A 21,392-nucleotide genomic window follows, 5' to 3' on the forward strand; every position below is an offset into this window, starting at 1 on the left:
CCATCCAGCTGATCCATTCAATTTTCTCCAGCGTATACCATCCTGTATTAATGAGTAAGATAATGAGGCCTTATAAAGATTCCAGATGATATTGAAATTTATGAAGCTACAACCTTGGACAAGTCCAGGACCTGATGGATTCCCACCAGGATTTTATCAAACTCAATGGCAGATAGTGAGTAAAGATGTTTGCAAAATGGTTAAGGATTTTTTTATCTCAGGTTATATGCTCAAGAAGACCAATAATACTAAGATTTCACTCATTCCTAAAGTCAGTGGAGCTCATAAACCAGAAGACTTCAGGCCTATAGCTCTTTGTAACACTATCTACAAGTTAATCTCCAAAATAATTGCTCTTAGACTCAAGAAACACATGGTTGATATCATATCTCCAATGCAGTCTGCATATGTTCCTGGCAGACTTATTTCAGAGAATATTTGTCTTGTTCAAGAACTTGTGAAAGCCATGAAAAATAAAGGAGGTAGAACTGTACATTTAGCTCTCAAAATGGACATGTCTAAGGTTTTTGACAGGCTAGAGTGAGTCTTTCTTATTGAGGTTCTAAAACAGTTTGGTTTATGTGAAAAATTGTGCCATCTCATACAACAATGCATTGGTACAACATCTATTGAGATTATGATTAATGGTTCACCATCTTCTTCCTTCAAGCCAACAAGAGGCATTAGACAAGGAGATCTACTTTCACCTTATTTATTTATCATTCCTATGGAAGCCTTTTCAAGACAATTGTACCATCTTGAAAACACCAAACAACTTACAGGTATGAAAGTCTCAAGATCTGCTCCCAAAATAAATAATTTATTGTTTGATGATGATTGCCTACTGTTTTGTAAGGCTAATCTTTCTCAAGCTAACAAGTTACTACAAGTTATTGAGGACTTCAGTGTTTGCTCTGGTCAGCTAATTAATTTTCACAAATCAGCTGTTTACTTCAGCAAGAGCACAAGTCCTTCAAGTGGTTAAATTATCAGTGGCATTCTTCAAGTCAGGCAGTTAAGTATTACAGATGAAAAGTACTTGGGTCACGTTTCTTCATTGGCAGAAACAAGAAGATCCCATTTTCTAATCTCATAGAAAAAATGGACACAAGACTCTCAAGATGGATTTCTATAAATATCTCTGAAGCTGGTAGATCTGTCATGGTTAGGAATGTTACAAATGCACTTTCAGTACACCATGTGATAAGTTTTAAGCTGCCAGATTCCACTATAAACGGTCTAAACTCTTCACAACAGAAATTTTGGAGAAAGAAGAAGACTAATAAAGGAAAGCCTGCAATTTCCTGGAAACATGTTAGTAAACCCAAAGAAGAAGGTGGTCTGGGATTCAGAGACCTTAAACTCTTCAATAGGGCCCTTCTTGCAAAATCTGCTTGGAGATTATGCACTGATACCACTTATGTTTGTGCATTATATCTTAAATCCAAATATTTTCCAGATGGAAAGGTGTTTGCTATAAAAGATAATCCAAACTCAACTTGGTCTTGGAGAAGTATGAGCTCAGAACTACAATTTATCAAGAAATATAGATACTGGAGCATAGGAGATGGCCACAAAATTCAAATATGGAGTTACAGATGGATTCCAGATTTGTCAGTACCACCTTCACCTAAATCAGGTTCCACTGATTATCAAAATTATACTTATGTTCATCAACTCTTCTCAGATTCAGGAGGATGGAATTATGATCTTATCTACTCTCTTTTTGAATCCCCAGTAGCAAGGCTTATTCTCAATATTTCTATTCATCCACAACATGAAGACAGGTTGGTTTGGACCCTTGAAAGAAATGGTTTGTTTTCTGTGAAATCTGCGTATAGAAAGATGTTTGAAGAGCAAAATATTTGTCAATCTGTCAGTCACAGAATGCAAGGAATCTATAAAAAATTGTGGAAACTTCCTTTGCTGCCAAGAATTGCTCAATTTGTCTGGAAGTGTATTAAAGATATTCTTCAAACTAGAGACAAGCTGGTTTATGTTATTCAGAATGGAACTATAGCTGTCCACTAAGTGCTCAAACAATAGAGACATCTTCTCATAGTATTCTGCACTGCAATACTTCTAGAGCAGTCTGGTTTGTTGTTCTTGGAATTCATATCCAGCCAGATGTAAATATTGTTGAATGGTTATGAAGTTGGTTTGATAAGCTGACAACTCATCAGGTTCCACAAGATGTAATCTGCAAGATAGCAATAGTTGCCTGGTGCATTTGGACAACTAGATGCGACACTATTTTCAAGGGTTGGAAGGTTGCAGTTGATGCAATTATTCATAGATGTAAGTTAGAGATTGAACTTCATCAGAAAGCACCTCCTAGTTTGATCCCTCAAGTCATAAAACAGTGTAGGACTAACCTGCATTGGTCTCCTCCAACTGTAGATACATATAAAATTAATGTTGATGGTTCTTTTCATTATAATCTAAAAACTGGAGGCATTGGTCTTATAGTTCGTGATTTTGCAGGTACTCACAGGGGGTCCAAATGCATCTACCTAAAAGCAGCTTTGAGTCCAGAGCAAGTGGAATGCAAAGGTCTATTGGAATCAATGAAATGGGCGAAAGAAATGAATATGGAGAAAGTAGACTTTGAACTGGATTCGCAACTAGTTGCAGATGCAGTGAACAAGGAAAGACTCAATATAGACTGGAGAATTCGAAACATGCTTTTGGACATTAAAATTATTATAGTTTTGTGCCTAAGGAAAAAATAAAGTAGCAGATATATTGGCAAAGCTAGATAGAGTTTCTTCCCTTAGCAGTGTTTGGTTATTATCCATTCCTAAACCGATTCTATGTCAAGTTGAGGAAGATGTTAAATTTGTAAACACCGAAAACTAATCAATACATTTGTTGCTTCAAAAAAAACAAAAAAAAAATGGGTGGACCCTTGCATCATGCAAGCTAAGACCACAATTCCCAACTCAACTTCACCAGTTAGTTGCTTTAAGCAATGGTCTTGCCCATCTCAAGGGGCAATATGTAGAATTGAAAGCAAGAACTATAACCTAACAAACATCCTAAGAACTTTTATGAAGCAATTGTCTCTGTCCTCCTGAGATAACTTTTTGTTTTAAAGGGAAAAAACCATAATACTTGAAAAAGCCTTAAACTAAAATTTCAGTTTTGCAATTTCAATTGCTTGTACGCAATGACTATACCAATAAATAGTATGGTACAGCAATTTTGTAGAGAATTTATTTCTAAGACAAGTCAATAGGACGATTCTTTTTTTCTTATATATATAAGGTTCATTGGAAAATTCAAGACATATTCAAACCAAGAAATCATAAGATAGCTATAAGAAACTTATCGGAGGACATATTAGATAATTTGTACGCTATAATCACAATGGAGAACGGGAAGAAGAGGTTGGCTGTGTTGGTCGGATGCAACTATCCGAACACGAGAAATGAGTTGCACGGTTGCATAAATGATGTATTAAGCATGAAAGACGTACTTGTGAATAAACTTGGTTTCGAACGAAGTAACATTGAGCTCCTAACTGACCCCCCTGGGTCTTCCATCATGCCTACAGGAATGAACATAAAAGCAATGCTCAATCAAATGGTTGATCGCGCTGAGCCAGGAGATGTATTATTCTTTCATTACAGTGGACATGGAACGAGAATTCCTTCATATCATGGTTTTAAACAGGATGAAGCCATTGTTCCCTGTGATTTCAACCTTATCACAGGTAATTCAGTAATGTTTGTCAGTTTACAAATGACAATGATGAACTAATGTTTGTAATTAGTATAATACTAACTAAGATATAACCTGAACATGTTTATTCAGATGTGGATTTTCGACAACTTGTCAACCGTTTACCAGTAGGATCAAGCTTCACCATCCTATCCGACTCATGCCACAGCGGTGGACTGATTGACAAGGAAAAAGAGCAAATTGGTCCTAATGAAGATAATCCCAAATCACTTCCTACTAGTCCTACTCCTAAGATCATCCCTTTTGACGCCATCTTACATCACTTATCATCAATTTCCGGTGTTCAATCATCAGACATTGGTCTTCATATGATGGAGGTGTTCGGCAAGGAAGCGAGCATCAAATTTCAACTACCTGAGGCAGAAATTGACCATAGGTCTGATTCCGGGATCCTACTAAGCGGGTGTCAAGCAAATGAGACATCGGCTGATATCAACCCAATGGTCAGTGGCGGAAAGGCCTATGGAGCATTCAGTAATGCTCTTCAAACGGTTTTAAAGGAGTCTGGAACCAGTATCAGCAATAGAGAATTGATCATTCGTACCAGGGAGATTTTACGAGCTAAAGGATTCCACCAACACCCTTGCTTATATAGTAGTGATGAAAATGCCAATGCTCCATTCTTGCGAGAAACATCATGAAAACAGCTAGCCCATACACATCAATCATGATATTGATTTTCAATTTGTTATGAAAATCTAACTTCACGATGTATGATTTTCATGTTTCTGTTCTTGCTTATCCCCATAGATTGCTACCTCTGCAATCTTCTTGAATAAAACTTTCTAAAATTCAATAAATAAATAAATAAAAGTAAATACATATTGTGTTTCTCATGGAAGAAATTAACCAATAAAAGCAATAAGGTAAGACACAGGAATACTATGTCAGTTGCCTCACTAGTATGTTTTTTCAGGATGAAGTCGAGAGCAAAAAGATTTAATGCACTCAATGGGTTACTCACCAATAAATAGATTGATTTATTTATAAAAAAAATTCTGGACAGGGTATAATTAGAACAAATTAGCATCTCTAATTGCAACTTAAAATGCAGACCCCTGATTCTGTGATTTTCCAGACAACATGTCCTTGGCCTCATTAATCTTCGTAGCAAGATATGCGCTACCACCATGATCAGGGTGGTTGGCCACCATCACTCTCCTGTGAGCTTCCCTTATCTTCTCCACGGCATCCCGCTCTCTACAACCAACAGATAGACATACCAAGTGTCAAAACCTAGAGAAATGTCCATGTCTTACTGTAACAGTTGCAATCTTGTAAAACCCAGTAGTAAACTAAACGCCTATTAATTTATTTGTATGCATCAAAATAGAAGTACTCCTACACAGTCTTTGCGCGGACGGATCACAAAATCAACTGCTAACTCTCCAGGATTACAAGATTCGTTTTGACAAAAGATTGACACTTTAAAATCCTATATAATTTGGCTATAGTTAATTGAACTACTCCAGCTCAGCTGTAGATTAGGTGTAAAAGCAGAAGTGTTTGTTCTTGGAAATTGCAAGGTCAATGGTGCAAGAAGTATTAAGCCACTCAACCACAATCAATCTAAGCCATCGCGTGCTGCGAAAAATTCCCTTTTGTGGCAGCTGCGAAGAGGGAAAATGCCGTTCTAGATAGTAATTAGAGAAAAATTGCCCTTTGTTTGGCTCCAAGGATAAGCAATTGACCAAATTAGTAATTAGGACATATCACTTGACAGTAACGTACCTGATGCCCAGAATTAATGCTGCTTCCCGTCTTGTCATGGTGGGCTGAAATCCACCCTCATAAAACCGGCGTAACCGCGGTACAACAGGCCGAGCTTTGTAAGCCTGCCAGCTTCGTATCAAGTATCTGCTTCCCAAGGCAGCAGCTGCCACGGAGGCACCTGCTACTATAGCAAGAACCTGAAGCAAAGAAGAGGAAACAGTAATTAGAAAATAATTCTTAAAATACATGTTATGGTTATCGTCCTAAAAGAATTAGCCTGCCCAAACACTATTTAACTCAAGTATGGATTTGACTCTACTAGCATTAGCAAAAAGCAGTTCTGAGACATCCATCAGTTTAGAAAACAATCTTTACCAATTGCTCTTTCGGCATTTTAGTCCTGGAACAATGGACTGCTAAAATGGCTGAATGCCAACCAGTGAGCCTGTTACGAAATATGAGGATAGCAGCATATATCTTTACAGAATTAAAAATAAGTCGGACAAGTCTTTTCAACGACTAAAGACAAATAGTTGCAAACTACAACACTGGCTCAGCTTATTAAAGTGTTACAATGGCATTCTGATTTCGAAGCCTTGTAGAAGATACACAGTATCACAACTTTAAATGAGAATAACTGGATATATCAAGAGGGAAGGACATTTGTTAATGTGGTTGTCTAGTTTAAGATTTTGAAGAAGCCATTTTGGATTATACAGAATTACAAGATGTCCGGTTTTAATCTGCACCACTGATCGTCCAAAAGTAAGGAGGAAAAAACCTAAACTGGAACATAAACATAGCCCTATGTACTTTGACTAAGTTAATTCATCCAGAATTACATATCCACAACCAAAAAGGTGTTTCAACCATACGTCAGTTCAATGTGCAAATCTCCAGTCGAATTGCAACATAAATTTAGCAAAGAGTTAGACTATGCTTAAATATACTTCATATCAACTAAATCCTGCGATGTTTTAATGATTTGAAAATTTGTACATCAAAATAGTTTGTGGTAATATGGAGACCAGCACATCAACTTAGCTTTCTAAACTGAAGAACTAACAGCATTGTAACAGCAACAACAACAAAAAAAAGAGACAAAAATGATCTTACCATAGCACAAATTCCTGGACTTGCTCAATTAGACCAACAAAAAGCACAACGACTGCACATGAAATTAAACAAAAATTAGGCTTACAAAAACTGGAAAAAAAATGAAAAACAAGAATAGAAAAAAACAGAACCCCAGTTTTAAGCTGAAAAACAATTGGGTAATGAGAAAGAAAAGAACCCCTATTTTTCAAAATAAATACCTCGGAACAAAAAACAAAATGAACAAATTTGTAAATCTTAACTGAGAAAAATACCACCTTTTTCCGTTCACTGGATTGGATTTTCGGAAAGATTTGATCTTTCGGATACAGTATCACTATTACTTCTTCTAGAAAATCAAGGTTTTGATTTCAAACGTTTGCAACAAGAAAAACTAAAATAATTTTGAGTCTTCTCTAATCTCCAATTTGTAGTGTAACTTTCTTTACAGTCGTACGTGGGTCGGGTTTACGGTCGGGCGATATGTTGTTGGACACATTTTAAAAAAAAGCCCATGCCTGAAATTACAATTAGTACACCAAGGGCTAACTATACTGTACGACTCTGCTGTAAGCAAAAACCCTAGAGTGAAAAACCTCCCATTTCAAGTGTACTAGGGTTAGCTAATGTGAATCTCCTCTCTTCTCCGTACAGATCTAACAAAAATGGGACTCATATCATCATCTGCAGCGAAAAAACTTTCATGGAGAACTAATATTACCCCTCCCACACACATTTTTAGGGTTTCTAATCCCTGTGCTCTCAAATCCCTACTTGGTTTCTTCTCAATTGCAGAAACTCCAACCTCTGAAACCCTTTCGTCTTCTGTACAAGATAAAGAAAATGCAGTCTCGGAAGGAAATGAAAATGATGATCAAGTCACCGTCAATAGAATCCCAAGAGGTAAGAGACAAAACCAAGAAAAATTAGAAATTATTATTTCTAGAATGATGGCGAATCGAGCTTGGACAACTAGGTTACAAAACTCAATCAGAACATTAGTTCCTGAATTTGATCATACTCTTGTTGATAATGTTTTGAATAGCGCACGCAACTCTGAACATGCTTTACAATTCTTTAGATGGGTTGAGAAGACTGGGTATAGACATGATCGATCAAGTACTTTGAAGATTATTGAGAGATTAGGTGGTGATTTGAAAAATAATCATGCCCGGTGTATTCTTTTAGATATGCCTAAAAAGGGTGTTCAATGGGATGAAGATTTCTTTATTGAGTTGATTTATAGTTATGGTAAATCTGGAATCGTTCAAGAGTCTGTCAACATGTTCCAGAAGATGAAAGAATTAGGAGTCGAGAGGAGTATCAAAACTTATGATGCTTTATTTCAAGTTATTTTGCGCAAAGGAAGGGAAGCTATGGCCAGGCGTTTTTTTAATGCAATGCTGCAAGATGGTGTAATGCCGACATGCCGTACCTATAATATCATGATTGGTGGTTTTTTCCTGTCAGAGAAGGTCAAAACAGCAGAGCGATTTTTCAAAGAAATGCAGGAAAGAGAGATTAGTCCGAATGATGTTACTTATAATACTATGATTAATGGGTATTGCAGGGTTAAACAGATGGAAGAGGCTGAGAAATTTTTTGTGGAAATGAAAGAGAAAAAATTCGTCCCTGATGTGATTAGTTACACAACAATGATCAAAGGGTACGTTTCTACTGGTCGAGTAGATGACGGGTTGAGGCTGTTTGAAGAGATGGCTTCTGCTGGGATCACACCAACCGATATCACATACTCAACTCTTCTTCCAGGGCTTTGTGAGGCAGATAAAATGCCAGAAGCGCACAAGCTTTTGAAGGACATGGTGGCGAAACACATTGCTCCTAGGGACAACTCAATCTTTTTGAGATTAATATCATGCCAATGCAAATTGGGAAATATGGATTCTGCTACAGATGTTCTTGAAGGAATGAATCAATTGAACATTCCTACTGAGGCAGCTCATTATGGTGTTTTGATTGAGAATTTTTGCAAGGCCGGGTTACATGATAAAGCCATAAAGTTGGTTGACAAAGTTATTGAGAACGAGATCCTCTTGAACCCAAGAAGCACCACAGAAATGGAATCTAGCGCTTATAACCCAATGATTGAGTATCTTTGCAACCATGGGCAAACAGGGAAAGCAGAAACATTTTTTCGACAGTTGCTGAAAAAGGGTATTAAGGATCCTGTTGCATTCAACAACTTGCTGCGTGGACATTCAAAGGAAGGGTCACCCGAACCAGCACTTGAAATTCTCCAGATTATGGGTAGACGCGGTGTACCTTCAGATGCCGATGCTTATAGGGCTCTCGTTGAGAGTTTCTTGAAAAAAGGAGAGCCAGCTGATGCCAAGACTGCTTTGGATGGTATGATAGAAAGTGGGCATACCCCAGGACCGGAGCTGTTTAGGTATGTCATGGAGAGTTTGTTTAATGATGAACGAGTGCAAACAGCAAGCAGGGTAATGAAGGGTATGATTGAAAAGGGAGTGAAGGAGAACATGGATTTGGTCCCTAAGATCTTGGAGGCACTTTTCATGAGGGGTCATGTTGAGGAAGCCATTGGGCGAGTTAAATTATTGTTGGATCATGATTGTATTCCTGATTTTGATAGTCTTTTGAATGCTCTTTGTGAAAAGCAGAAAACAATTGCTGCCCAAAAGTTGTTGGAATTTGGGATGGAGAGGGATGATTGTACCATTAGTTTTTCAAGTTATGATAAGGTATTGGATGCTCTTCTTGCAGAAGGAAAGACCTTAAATGCCTACGCGGTATTGTGTAAGATATCAGAGAAGGGCGGTCTCACAGATAAGAGTGAGGATCTGATTAGGAGCCTAAATGCAGAAGGGAACACCAAGCAAGCAGACATTCTCTCTAGAATGATGAAGGAAGGAGATAATGCATTTATTTCTAGCAAGAAAGGAAAGAAAAAAGTTGCAGTGAACTTCTGATTTTTTCTCTTGGAGGAGCAAATTGGCGATTGCCATTCACTCTCTTATCAGATTAATTATGGGAGGTTGCTTTCTTGAGCCGAATAACTTGTGCTGAGTTTCTGATTATTCAGTAATTTCTTTCAATGTTTTTTGATACTTTTCGTTTATTTAAGCCGAGGCTAGTAGGCTGAAACTTTAAGGTCGATTTTTAGTTATATCTTTTTGGTACTTTTTCTGCTGCATCTTTGTTGTTTCTTTATCTCAAGGTGAATAATCATCGGAAACTGGGTTAAGTAAGCGTCATCACCAGCGAATGCGTCTTGAGCCCCATTTAGACTGCTAGTGCCGTCTAGCAAGAGTAATAGTGATTCTCAGCCATCCTTAGAACTGTACTGCAGTTGCTTTTAATTCAGATTTGGAAAATTGTAGTTGCTTCTTACAGTTGATATACAATGCGTAATAGAACAGTTCTATCCTCATTCTTTTTTTAATACATTAATTTAATTCTTAAATACTCATGTTCAGCCTTTTTATCGCAGAGAAGTTTTATATGAATATCATTCAAATAGTAGTATTTTGTATCTCTTCTTTCTTTTATATCTTACAACCATATATTCTGCAAATCTCGTAGCACAGATATAATGTGTTAATGGAACAGGGAGATGACGTATAAGCAGAAGTGAACTTTCTTTCATTCGTAGTCTTTCTCAACCTGGCAGTCCTGGAATCTCAGGAAGTCTCATCGATTCAAAGGCAAGTTTTTTTTCTCAGTTCTTAAAGCCTATTCTTGTTTCTCAAAATTCATTTTGCATGAATTCATAATTTTTATATACCCAATTATGAATCTGTTACAGTTGATTGGTAGTTTCTGAGTTTGAATGATATCTGATAAAATGACACCTTAAAAAACTCGTATAAAATTTTATTCCTTACAATCAAATCTTTATACAATATCCTCTGCATTTTAATAGTCATACTCCTTTAGTTTGGCTTGTACCATATATCAATCAAAGGTGAAAGGTGTGAATTTTTATAGTCCTCTAAAATACAACCTTCTCTGATGAAAGCTTCACATATACTTGGGCATAGGCAATTAGGCACAACCCCGGGCCTCAGCGACAAAGCTCAAGGCACTATCTAATGCCTCTGTGCACCAACTAGGTAACTACTTAACTGCCTTCTTCTCTGATACACAGACCCAACCCTTTGGCTATCGATTGCCACTGGGGCCAACTACTTAAGGGTGTCTCTATGATTCGGGTGTCTCTATGATTCGTGTGTTTCTGTGATTCTCCTCTTTCCTATAGTAAATGCTCCTCTTATCCAGATTGTAGGTTTAAAAAAAAAAAAAAACTGTTTCCAAATTCATATTAGGTGTTTTCTTAGACTGCAGCAACCTTGTCAGTGTTACTATAAAGTACAGCTTAGCCAAAATATTGAGCCCAATAATACTCAACATTGTACCACAAAAATATGTATTGACTGGGAATATACAGAAAATCTGAACTATCTTGACATGTTAACTTTAGCACTCAACCAAGAAATAGAGATCCATTTGTTTTCAGAAAAGAAAGAAATAAGGTTACATTTCTATCGAGTCATTCGTAAAATTTCAATTTTCATGACTTCGGAAACTTCATTTATTAGAGTTGCAGTAAGCATCATGTTTTTTATAGTGCAAAAGTGATAAGTTACTGGAGCTATTCCCAGAAGAACAAATAATTCAGTAAGATCTAGTGTTTATGTCCCCCTTCAGTTGTGAGGATACTACGGTGGTATTAGCAGACATTTACAAATTCTTCATTCGGCAAAGCATATCTAAAGCTCCAAAAAGTTCAGGTAAGACTCATGTGCCATATGTTTTCTAATCCATGGATCACTTACACCATTGCCGGTTCCTGTTATTTTATCTGTATGTCATCAAGAGTCAGATACCATTTGCAATTCATTTCCTTGGCTTTCCATCTGGTAACTGGTAAGGGTTTGCTCAAGTAAATGTTAACAAGTTTAAGTGGGAACCCGATACAACTAGATAAGCCACATCTTATTTGAAAAGTGTCTCATTCCTGTAATCTTGACCAAATTAGATATATAATGAGGGTTTCAGTAACCAAGAGACAATTATCCTTTTAACCAAAAGATTATCCTTGCATGTTTCATACAAACGATCCTACTTCCAGAAACTATGATTTTTAAACCATTTATTTGCCTTCCTTTTAAAGATCAGTGTGCTAGAAAGCTTTCTGAAATACTAATTCTATTATCTCACGTTTGGTTATAGTGACCACAACCAATTGGAGGTTATTTCGAACGTACATATAACCTCAAATGTTTTTATTATGTCTTCTATGTCCTCTCGATCACACATCAGGTAACTCCACAAAGACGTTTTCCTTAGTGGCTGCAGGCTAGTTTATGATATTCCCCAGTTTCCTCATATTAAATTTTTGACATATGTTAGTCCTTGCGATGCACCATTATGGTTTCTAAATACTTTTGGAGCACATTCCAGATCTGGAGGTTTATTATCGATGTGCAATGCATGTAGTTCTGGAGAGGTATCTTATGTTTCTTTGATTAGTGTGCACGTCTGATCTTCTTGTTTAGGTTTACCTCAAATGTGAAGTCAATATTCTGCTCATGTCTTTTATTAGGCAGGTTGACTCCTCAACATTGATGTGACTCATAGACCTTGGGCCTATTAAAAAAGACCCCTAGAACCTGGAATGGTTGTGGTTTGCTGAGGTAAGCTTATCATACTTGTGGGGTTGTTGTTTCTCTAATCCGTATACATGGAGTTCCATTTTCTTCTTTATGGAAATATGCTATGAAGTCTTGCGGTATCACTCAACTCACCTTTCCCAGCTGCAGCAGCTTTACATGCAAAACACATTTAAACGAACTCTGTAGTGCTTATATTTCCTGTATCCTTCCGTAGATGGAACTAGTTACTTGGTAGGGTTTCTGCAGATGACGTGGTTCAAAAAGCTAATGTTGTCAGTGTTTCTTGTTACTTTGTATTGTGCTGGTCAGCTGATATTTTTTTGGCTGTGCTTTCTCTATTGCTTATGGAGATGGGTTGGCACTTGGCAGTAAACTTTGACTCGACGTTGTGTCAGATTGTAGAATACGATACGACCTCCGTTTTATGAGGGAATATTAATTATGAGGCTTGTTCTCTAGTCCAAGACCCATTTTGGGATGCAATTGTAAATCGGTTTTGGGTCTTTGGGTAATTTGGTGAATGAGAAACTAACTTCTATTTGATAATGTAGCACTCTCTCTTCCTCGAGCTGTTTCTTGCCTCTCTCATTAGTTTTTTGGAAGGTTATATGAGCTTTCTGAGTTGGGTAATGGAAGCCTCCACTTTATGTTTGGGAATATCACGCTGCTTTGGTGATTGGATAATTATGATATTTTAGTTGTGAGCTTGTTTGGTTGGAAGGATATTCCCTGCTTACAGTTTCAGCTTGGCAGGATAAATCTACTCCCACGTTTATAGAGAAGGCAACACTGCTTTTTATGAGGAAAACTGCATAATATGCAGAGAGTTACACAACCAATACTCGGGCTTGCTGATTATTCTGGCAATGTGGTGGGGATTACTAAGCTTCTCCCCACCACAACTGGTTCGCTAAACAGTCCAAGCATACCAATGTACCATAGCAAAATTACTTGTTTAATAGATGGAATCAGAGACAGTTTGTGGTGCGCATGATAACCCAACATGTCGGCACATGTTTTGCCTTCTAAGATCTTTTCATCAGATTTTCTCCGTGTTCTGCGGATGCCTTTAGCTCATCATTTTGCTCGCTGTGCTTCAACAGGCTTCATCATATCGCCCGGGATATCTCTATTATTTGGCCCACTGCTATTTCCTGCAAGACCAGTGTCACTCTGGACGATGTTCATGGTCCAGTCACGTAGCTGACTGGTTGTACCCTCATCTGTTTATCATGAGATCAAGTTAGTTGTGGAAAAAATAATCCTTATAATTCCTAGATGACTCGTTCTTTATGTGCTCAATTTACTCTTCTCAACTAAGTTGCACCCATTTAAACCACTACATTTTTAAAGCTGCAGCAGTAAATCTGACGTTACGGCTAATTGATTGATTTTGTTGGCAAGACCTTGAAACCACCTCAATTTCAATAATTTTTTATTTCTTTTTAGCATGCTATATGTATCTGAAATATAGGTAAGAAGGATATACGGGTAGTTTAAAACATTTTATACTTGTACGTACCTAGTCTTGGAACAGTATGACCTTGAGGATGCCTTAAGATCAGTGGCTTGTCAAATGCAGCTGCTAAGTCTTCAGAAGGCAGTTGAAACCAGTCTTTGGCTCCTACGAAGTGAACTGATTTAGCTTTGATGGGTTCTTTGTAAGCAACCTCACCTATGCTTGGGTCCCTAAACTTGCTTCCAGAAACCGAAACGAACAGTTTTATCGCAGGATGGTCCTTGAGCACTTTTCCCTGCACCCAGAAGATACCCACCTCAAACAACCACTAAAAACTCAAAATGTGGATTTAAGCTAATACTAGAGAAAAGATAATCCAGGAGTCTTTCTTTATTCACCTGAGCTTGGTATCCTAGTAGAAGGCCCGATAATGCTGCTCCCTGCAAATGAACAAATCTACAGTGTAATAAACTGTATTCTTGAAGGCAAAAAAATCTGACTCCCGACATCCTAACTTGTTCTAGTAAAAGATGGGCAAATCTTAAAAGAAAATAAATACAAATCTCTGAACTCCTTTTCATGAAGTGATCAATGACTTGACTAGAGGCAATACCTGGGAGAAACCAAGTAAGCCATCAAAAGGTCCATTATTTGTTATGAACTCGCAAAGGTAGGATATACACTCATCCAAGTTTGTGTACTCTGTGAAATCCTGATTGAACCCCAAAAACAACAAAAGGAAGAAACTGACTATAGAATAAAGTCGAAACATAAATATGGTAGATCGAATTTCTGAAAACAAGAGGAAAGCACTACCCATAACATCCTCATTATTGAACGTTAATCAGTAGGATTAATAAGAGAAGTTTTACCTTGTTGAACTGAAACCATTCAAAATAAGGGGGTGGAAATACGCCCTCAATCTCTGATTTACCCCCAGCCGGAAAGATGCCATCTGGGAACACCTGGAAATGGTTCAGAAGCACATATTAATTAACACACCCATAAAGCACTTTTGCTGTAAGAGTCGAGTAACCCTCTTGCACTAGTTAACAAATTTGCTTCCTGAGAATAGGGAAAAATTCGAGTTTGCAAGGAGCCAAAGTTCAATAAACGAACAACTACTCCTTTAAGAGAGAAAAAAGAGAGCATATGTTTGATGATTAGATCGGTATGACCAACATGTTTCCGTGAAGCATGCGCCACATGTACATTACTACATTGACAGTTATCTTTCAGGATTCAAACGAAAACAAAATGTATAGCTAAAAAAGTATACCAGTTCGAATTGATCGTCAGGGAAGATAGAAGGATCCCATTTACTGATCTGTTTCTTCAAGAAACTTCCACTTGTTCTAAACCCATGTAAGCACAAGATCTTCATTTTCTTCTTATAATTGTTCACATTATCATCTGTCAACACCTGTAGTACTGCTTCCTCCATATTTTTCAGTTCTTCTACTTCTTATAAAAAAACTGTCACTAAAAAGATTAAACGAATGATAATAGCTTCTTGTACACTGATACTAAATAGAAAGACTATAAGAGCCTCTTCATTTTTTCTTCTACCTACCCTTCACTTAATTCATCACTTAAATTTTAGTTACAGGTAGACATTCATTTTCATCCATTCCCAACTACCACCATTTTAGCCAGTTAGTTCAGACCTCACGTACGTTTTGTAATCTCGAGTGTCCCCTAGCTACCCCCTTGATCACCAAGGCTGATGCTCCCATGAATACCACAAATCTCAACTAACACTTGCGATGGCAGTCTTTTCGCCCAATTCGATGAACGGCTCAAGTTGAACCGAGCATTGGCTCAACCTGGGACGACCAGCCCAACCTGGGACGGCTCAAGTTGAATTCTTTTCTCAAACGGGTGCAATTATTTTTAACAGCACCCAACAACCCCTATTGGAGCGATCAAAAAGTTTCCAAACCTAACGGTTTCCAAGACGGACTCGGAACACTACCACAGTTTTCTAGAAACACAGCTGAACACTACCAGAGTAAAACTTCGATAAATTAATAGTCTGATAAATTAAAGACCGGAGTTATTAGTGTACTATAATCAACCCAATCCTCACAAAGCTGCTTGAAATTCCTACATTGGATCTGGAAAGAGTTGATGATCCATGCCCTGCCCACCTCCAATAGATGTAACAATGACAACAGATTTTAGAACAGCAGGGACTCGGTCAATATTTAGGGTTCTCATACAATTCTTGAATCAGCTAAAATACAAGAGAATACAGAGCAACCTTTAAGTTCCAAAGTTTAACCAAGGTAAAGAGAACAGAAGGCTAAGAATCCAAAAATATTACAGGAAACAAAGCTTAAACCCGCAGAAGAAGAAGAAACACACAATTACAGTACGCCAAATGTTTGAAATCAAAGGATAAGAAGATTGGACTTACTAATACTAAGAATGGTATTCTTCATCCTTTTCTTTCAGACTTATCAAACAAATATCTGAAAGAAAATAGATAAAAATGTATCTCGTTATACTTAACTGTCCTGTTCTGTTCCCTTCGCCAAATTTTTCACCTTCTGTTTCTCTTTTCCCTTAGTAGTGGTAAGGGGATCAGTCTCCTTACTTGGCCATCATGACTTTGACAAATTCCTCATAGTTGATTTGACCATCACCATCTACATCAGCTTCACGAATCATCTCGTCAACTTCCTCGTCAGTAAGCTTCTCCCCTAGGTTGGTCATGACGTGGCGCAACTCAGCTGCAGAAATGAAACCATTCTGGTCCTTGTCGAATACCCTAAAAGCCTCTTTCAGTTCCTCCTCTGAGTCAGTATCCTTCATTTTACGTGCCATAAGGTTGAGGAACTCTGGAAAATCGATTGTTCCATTTCCATCAGCGTCAACCTCGTTTATCATGTCCTGGAGCTCTGCTTCTGTTGGGTTCTGACCGAGTGAACGCATGACGGTTCCCAGTTCCTTGGTTGTGATGCAACCTGCATAAAAGTGTTTATCCAGAATTAGCTTTAAAACAGAAGATCCTACCACAGCTGATACAATGAATTGCGCACTAGGTAAAACATAAGCTGAATCATTGAACAATGCTAGAACTATTTTTGGATGTTTTATACTCTAATGAGATATGCAGACAAATGAAGACCATTGTTAGGCAGTATTGAAACAGTTATCTTTCCTTTTCAATTAAAGTCAGAGTAAACGATAAAATAGTAAACTACAGAAGGTTAATTAGATTATCATGTCATTTCTGCAATTTAGAAAGCATTAGAGGATTGCAAGGTACAAAATAAAAAACAAAAACACAAGTTTACAAGCAAAACAAAAAATACAAGTTTACAAACAAAACGAAAAACTGTCCACGTACTATTTTTTTTTTGATAAGTCAAAAATTTGTCCACGTACCACAAAACCTATATGCTTGTTTTTAGCAATTGAAACTTAACACATCTGGTAACTGGAAACATTAGTGATTCTTTGTTTTCTAGTATCCACAACACACTACAACTAGCATGTTGGTTTCATAAGAAATGAATTGGACACAGAACACCATGCTCAAACAGGTACATGCCTGTAAATGTTGGTAAAATCGAATTTCACACTGCACGTGGAACAAAATGGTCTCACTTGATTCTTCAATTCATTCTCAATGTCACAGATAGTAAAAACTTGAAAGATTTCGTATTCTTATCACAAAATACTTTTTTTAGGAAAAAAAAACATAAGTAGAATATGCTGGAAACAGCAATGCAATAGAAAACATAAGTAGCATATATGCAAAGCATATAACATCCTTGACGAGTGTCATTTGAAGCATAAGACAGAATCTCGCAGTGCCCACATAGAGAAGCATAATTTCAATGATAATGCCATCGCCATATAATTCTAAACATATTCCACAAGTAGATCTTAACATGGGATTTTAATAAAATACACAATTAAATTAAGAATATATGAATTAATCACAGCTAATCAGATTTTAAATCCACAAATATATCATGTCAAACAAACCCGATCATAAAACGCAGGAACAGACCATCAAAAATCAATTAAGAGATCAAGCTGCCTCGTCTAAATGGCGATTTAGTTTTTTTTTTTTTTTGATAACCAAATAGAAACAGAAAATTATGTAAAAAAGAAAATATAAAGATCCAAATAAAGAGATGCAAAAATAAATAAAAAATCTAACCATCTCCATCCTTGTCGAATAAGCTGAAAGCTTCCTTGAACTCAGAGATCTGGTCGTCAGTTAATTGATCAGCCATGATTTTCTTTCTTCCTTTGTGATATAATATCAACGAAGAACAAGAGGAAGATGGGATCTCTAAAAGGTAAATTTTAGAGAAGAGGAATGATGATGGCCGAGTCTCTGATGTTTTCTCCGGACAACTAGGGTTTTATACTGAAAAAGAACGCTTCATACCCGGAGCTGGGTCTTTGGCTATCGTTCTTTTTATCTATTTTTAATTATTTGTTTATTATGATTAATTACCCTTTATATTTCTTTTATTACTACAATAACCTTTTCTTTCCCACAAGGGCCACAACTACCAGAGGCCTTGGTGATTAAATTTGGGAATGTTGCGACAAGTCTATGGTATGGCTGGCTGTCATTGGTTACATAGTTTGAATCCTTGCACAATTTGGTGTAAGCGATAAGTCTATGCCAGAGTATTAACATTACTTTAATAATAATCCGTTGCTATCAACATTATATATGTATCCGTTGATGATTGATCAAAAATTATAAACTTGGCCAAGTTTCTTAAAATCCTTAGGCTGGCTCTAATGATGTGCTAGATCTAAGATTACGCACTATTGAAGTATTGTTTATAGTGCTACAGTTTCGTTGATTCCCAGAGAGTGCTTCGTTTTGTTTGGATCCAAGATGAAAGTAATCCAGGCGCGTGGTTTGAAACTGCGTATCAAAAAAGCTTCGTACACGGTTCCTAAATGCGTATTATCACTACTTTATAGAAACTCAATTATCAGTTCCATATACACCGTTGGACTCCTAATCTTATTGGAGATCTAATGGTTAAATGATGCGCCGTTTCTAACTGCGTGCCGCGCAGTTTCAAACTGCGTATGGACGTAGAATTTTAGATTTCCACTGCGGCTGGGCGTTGGTTTTTGGTGACGTGGATTCAAGAAAAAAGATGAATCTTGCACCACGATGAGACTTAGGCAGAGGATCTCGACTGACATAAAAAAAATAGTAAATGAGAATGTAATTTTCATGGCATTTACAATTTTTGGTTTTGTCTCAAGATCCTCCTAACACAGAGACTTATTGAAGAGTTGTCAACTGATATTAAAATTTAGAAGCTGTTCGCAACGTCGTAGTAATCATATTTTTCCTGGTTGGCATATTCGGTTTGACCCGTCTTTATGTAGTTTCTCTCTCCTCTATCACATCCAAGGAGTACTTTATTTGCATTGTCGCCATCGCTTCATCTCTTACCTCTCTAAGCTACGCGTTTTTGACGCGGTAATGTTGAGCACTGCCCCATAACTCAAGAGCCTAGTTAGTAAGTCCCCGAATTATACTCGTATAATCCGTCCGCGTCGAGCGAATCCGTTCGTATCAGCCGTATAACTGGAATCCCGACTTAGATTCGTGAATTTCCAGCTTAAAACGAATTATACGCGTATTTACGAATTACCGAATCATACGGTCCGTATAATACTTTGTCACATCATCACTAAATTATCATTCTTTATTATATTTTTGACTTTTAAAATTTACATACACGAATCTGATTCCAATACCACCAAGATACATATTATTTGTTGATTGTAATTCATCTATCATATATATATATATATAGTTCATGTTACTATTAAATTACTGTATCTAAGAAGGGGTTATATTAAAAATGACTTTTTGACAGGTTAATATATGCCGAATTTTGTACGCCGAATTCATATGCCTAAAACGAATTTTGTATTCCGTATTACTGCCGAATCACGAACCGTTGACTGGATTTTTGATCGAATTTGAATTTTATAAATCCGTATAATACTCGTACGTATTCCGTTTCGAACGTTTTCCATACCCCGAATTGCTAACTAGGCTCAAGAATAGATTCTTGACCTCTTCTTTCTATCTCTCTCCTTACCTCTTCTCTCTAAGAAAAAAACGTTAACCTCCTTTAATATCTTGCTCAGATTTGATCTTTTTGGACCAGATCTGAGTAAGATTTCATTTTCTTTTTAAGTTTTAATCGAATAGAAGTAGTTTTCTTTTGTTTTTTTAATGTCATGTGACATATTTCTTCGCTATTTGGAGCGATTTTTCTTCGCCATTTGGGGCGAGTTTCTCTTCGCTTTGAGCGCGATTTATTCAAACCTTGATCGCTGGTTCGTGACTTGCTATTCTCGATTCAAGAATATCGACAATCTAACACGGTATTTCTTAAAATCCATATTCAATCCAAAGGATTTAGGGCATCCATGTTTGTTTGGAGTTACAAGATTTTGGGCAAATAACTCCTTTCTTATTAGGAGTATCTCTTATTGAAGAAGAAGAAGAAAATCAGATTAAATGGTCGGAATCGATTCCGGATTATACCATCATTCTTCCCTACTACATTTACAAAAATTGGGTATCTTTACGGTATATGGTTCTTTCTCTTCGCGATGTACTTGTAATTGATATCTTCATTTGTATTAGGGTTCTTATTATCTTGTATTTTGATGTTTTTGTTATTCTTGTAAGCGATCATGTAATCACATTTTGATTTGAAAAATTGAAATTGTTGATTGACAAAAAAAAAGTAGATTCTTGATCAGTGTTGTTGTCTCTAAAAGCATCTCCAATAGAGGGTGAAAAAAATCCTACATGGAGGTGTTATTTAGACCTATATTTTAGAGGTTTTAATCATTGATTCCAGCTGTCACGCGCGCCGTCTGATCTTCATCTAAAACGTCGAATCTTACTTTCTGTATATTCTATGGATTCTTAAAGATTTTCTTTGTAAACCACCCGTTTAGTTTTTTATGTATTTCAAAATAAATCCATATACTAATAAGTTATCAGGAATGTTCTCATGCCTAGAAGTTTTCAAACTTTATGCTATAATTAAAACACCGTAAATCCTAGAGTCTGCTCAATGAACAAAATGGAACCAGATTTTATTTACGAGAGAAGAGAATGATGTTGATAATGACCACTGGAAGGACTATACTTTTTTTTCTTTTTTTGAGAAAAAGGCAAGCCATTTGGAAGAACAAAATATGACCACTGGAAGGACTATCCTTTATTTTCGTTCTTCCTTTCTTTTTTTTGTGTTATTTTCATCTTACAATTCGTAGAACCACTAACACTGTATAAATAATTTTTATCAAATTATCTCTTTTTTTTGAAAATCTTGTCAAACTGAAATTTCAATTCAATAATAACTTTAATGAATTTTAATTTTGTTAGCTAAATTGTGTTCTTACACCATATTGTTGTGATATACTCTCGTTATTTTCATCGGTGCTTCTTCTTTTTTCTTAATAGTTCACTCGCATCCAGGAATTAGAAAAGGTATACCATTATAACTGAAGTTGTCAAAGAACACAAATACAGTACATTCGAAATCTCAGCTATCATTGAATCCTTATAATTAACCTGGAAAAACGATTGCACAAGAGCCAAAATCCTTTAGTATAAAAAGGTGCAAAAAAAAACCTACAAAAGTGAGAAGGGATGCAGTAGGCACTAGGTAAAAAGAATTATTAAATTGTTG

General features: G+C 36.7%; 4 protein-coding genes across 4 annotated transcripts; 2 read left to right on the plus strand and 2 right to left on the minus strand.

The window, feature by feature from the left end:
• The first annotated feature begins 3,297 nt into the window (after positions 1-3,297).
• On the plus strand, positions 3,298-4,580 carry LOC113310158 (metacaspase-9-like). The gene is made up of 2 exons (XM_026558737.1): positions 3,298-3,715; positions 3,817-4,580. Exons 1-2 carry the CDS (start codon positions 3,370-3,372, stop codon positions 4,383-4,385), a joined length of 915 nt encoding a protein of 304 aa, XP_026414522.1. The 5' UTR covers positions 3,298-3,369; the 3' UTR covers positions 4,386-4,580.
• On the minus strand, positions 4,416-6,957 carry LOC113310165 (mitochondrial import inner membrane translocase subunit TIM14-2-like). The gene is made up of 4 exons (XM_026558746.1): positions 6,831-6,957; positions 6,574-6,625; positions 5,476-5,654; positions 4,416-4,944 (listed from the first exon to the last, which is right to left on the minus strand). Exons 2-4 carry the CDS (start codon positions 6,574-6,576, stop codon positions 4,788-4,790), a joined length of 339 nt encoding a protein of 112 aa, XP_026414531.1. The 5' UTR covers positions 6,577-6,625; positions 6,831-6,957; the 3' UTR covers positions 4,416-4,787.
• A 151-nt stretch (positions 6,958-7,108) lies between these two features.
• On the plus strand, positions 7,109-9,978 carry LOC113310175 (pentatricopeptide repeat-containing protein At2g37230-like). The gene has a single exon (XM_026558756.1). The coding sequence runs from the start codon at positions 7,218-7,220 to the stop codon at positions 9,501-9,503; it is 2,286 nt and encodes a 761-aa protein (XP_026414541.1). The 5' UTR covers positions 7,109-7,217; the 3' UTR covers positions 9,504-9,978.
• A 3,006-nt stretch (positions 9,979-12,984) lies between these two features.
• Positions 12,985-18,110, minus strand: LOC113355898 (family of serine hydrolases 3-like). Its single transcript, XM_026598873.1, has 8 exons — positions 17,846-18,110; positions 16,266-16,637; positions 14,948-15,129; positions 14,541-14,633; positions 14,282-14,380; positions 14,067-14,108; positions 13,732-13,963; positions 12,985-13,432 (listed from the first exon to the last, which is right to left on the minus strand). Exons 1-8 carry the CDS (start codon positions 17,919-17,921, stop codon positions 13,287-13,289), a joined length of 1,242 nt encoding a protein of 413 aa, XP_026454658.1. The 5' UTR covers positions 17,922-18,110; the 3' UTR covers positions 12,985-13,286.
• Positions 18,111-21,392: the final 3,282 nt, after the last annotated feature.

This window comes from Papaver somniferum, chromosome 1 (assembly GCF_003573695.1).
Source record: "Papaver somniferum cultivar HN1 chromosome 1, ASM357369v1, whole genome shotgun sequence".
NCBI lineage: Eukaryota > Viridiplantae > Streptophyta > Magnoliopsida > Ranunculales > Papaveraceae > Papaver > Papaver somniferum.

Excerpts from the sequence above, each read along its gene's own strand:
- LOC113310158 (XM_026558737.1), top strand. The coding sequence starts at position 3,370 with ATGGAGAACGGGAAGAAGAGGTTGGCTGTGTTGGTCGGATGCAACTAT. Across the intron at positions 3,716-3,816 it reads TGATTTCAACCTTATCACAG|ATGTGGATTTTCGACAACTT; the intron begins GTAATTCAGTAA and ends ATGTTTATTCAG.
- LOC113310165 (XM_026558746.1), bottom strand. Across the intron at positions 4,945-5,475 it reads GCATTAATTCTGGGCATCAG|AGAGCGGGATGCCGTGGAGA; the intron begins GTACGTTACTGT and ends TGTTGGTTGTAG.
- LOC113310175 (XM_026558756.1), top strand. The coding sequence starts at position 7,218 with ATGGGACTCATATCATCATCTGCAGCGAAAAAACTTTCATGGAGAACT.
- LOC113355898 (XM_026598873.1), bottom strand. The coding sequence starts at position 17,921 with ATGGCTGATCAATTAACTGACGACCAGATCTCTGAGTTCAAGGAAGCT. Across the intron at positions 15,130-16,265 it reads CAAAGTCATGATGGCCAAGT|TAGAAGAACTGAAAAATATG; the intron begins AAGGAGACTGAT and ends TTTTATAAGAAG. Across the intron at positions 14,381-14,540 it reads AATGGTTTCAGTTCAACAAG|GATTTCACAGAGTACACAAA; the intron begins GTAAAACTTCTC and ends GGGTTCAATCAG.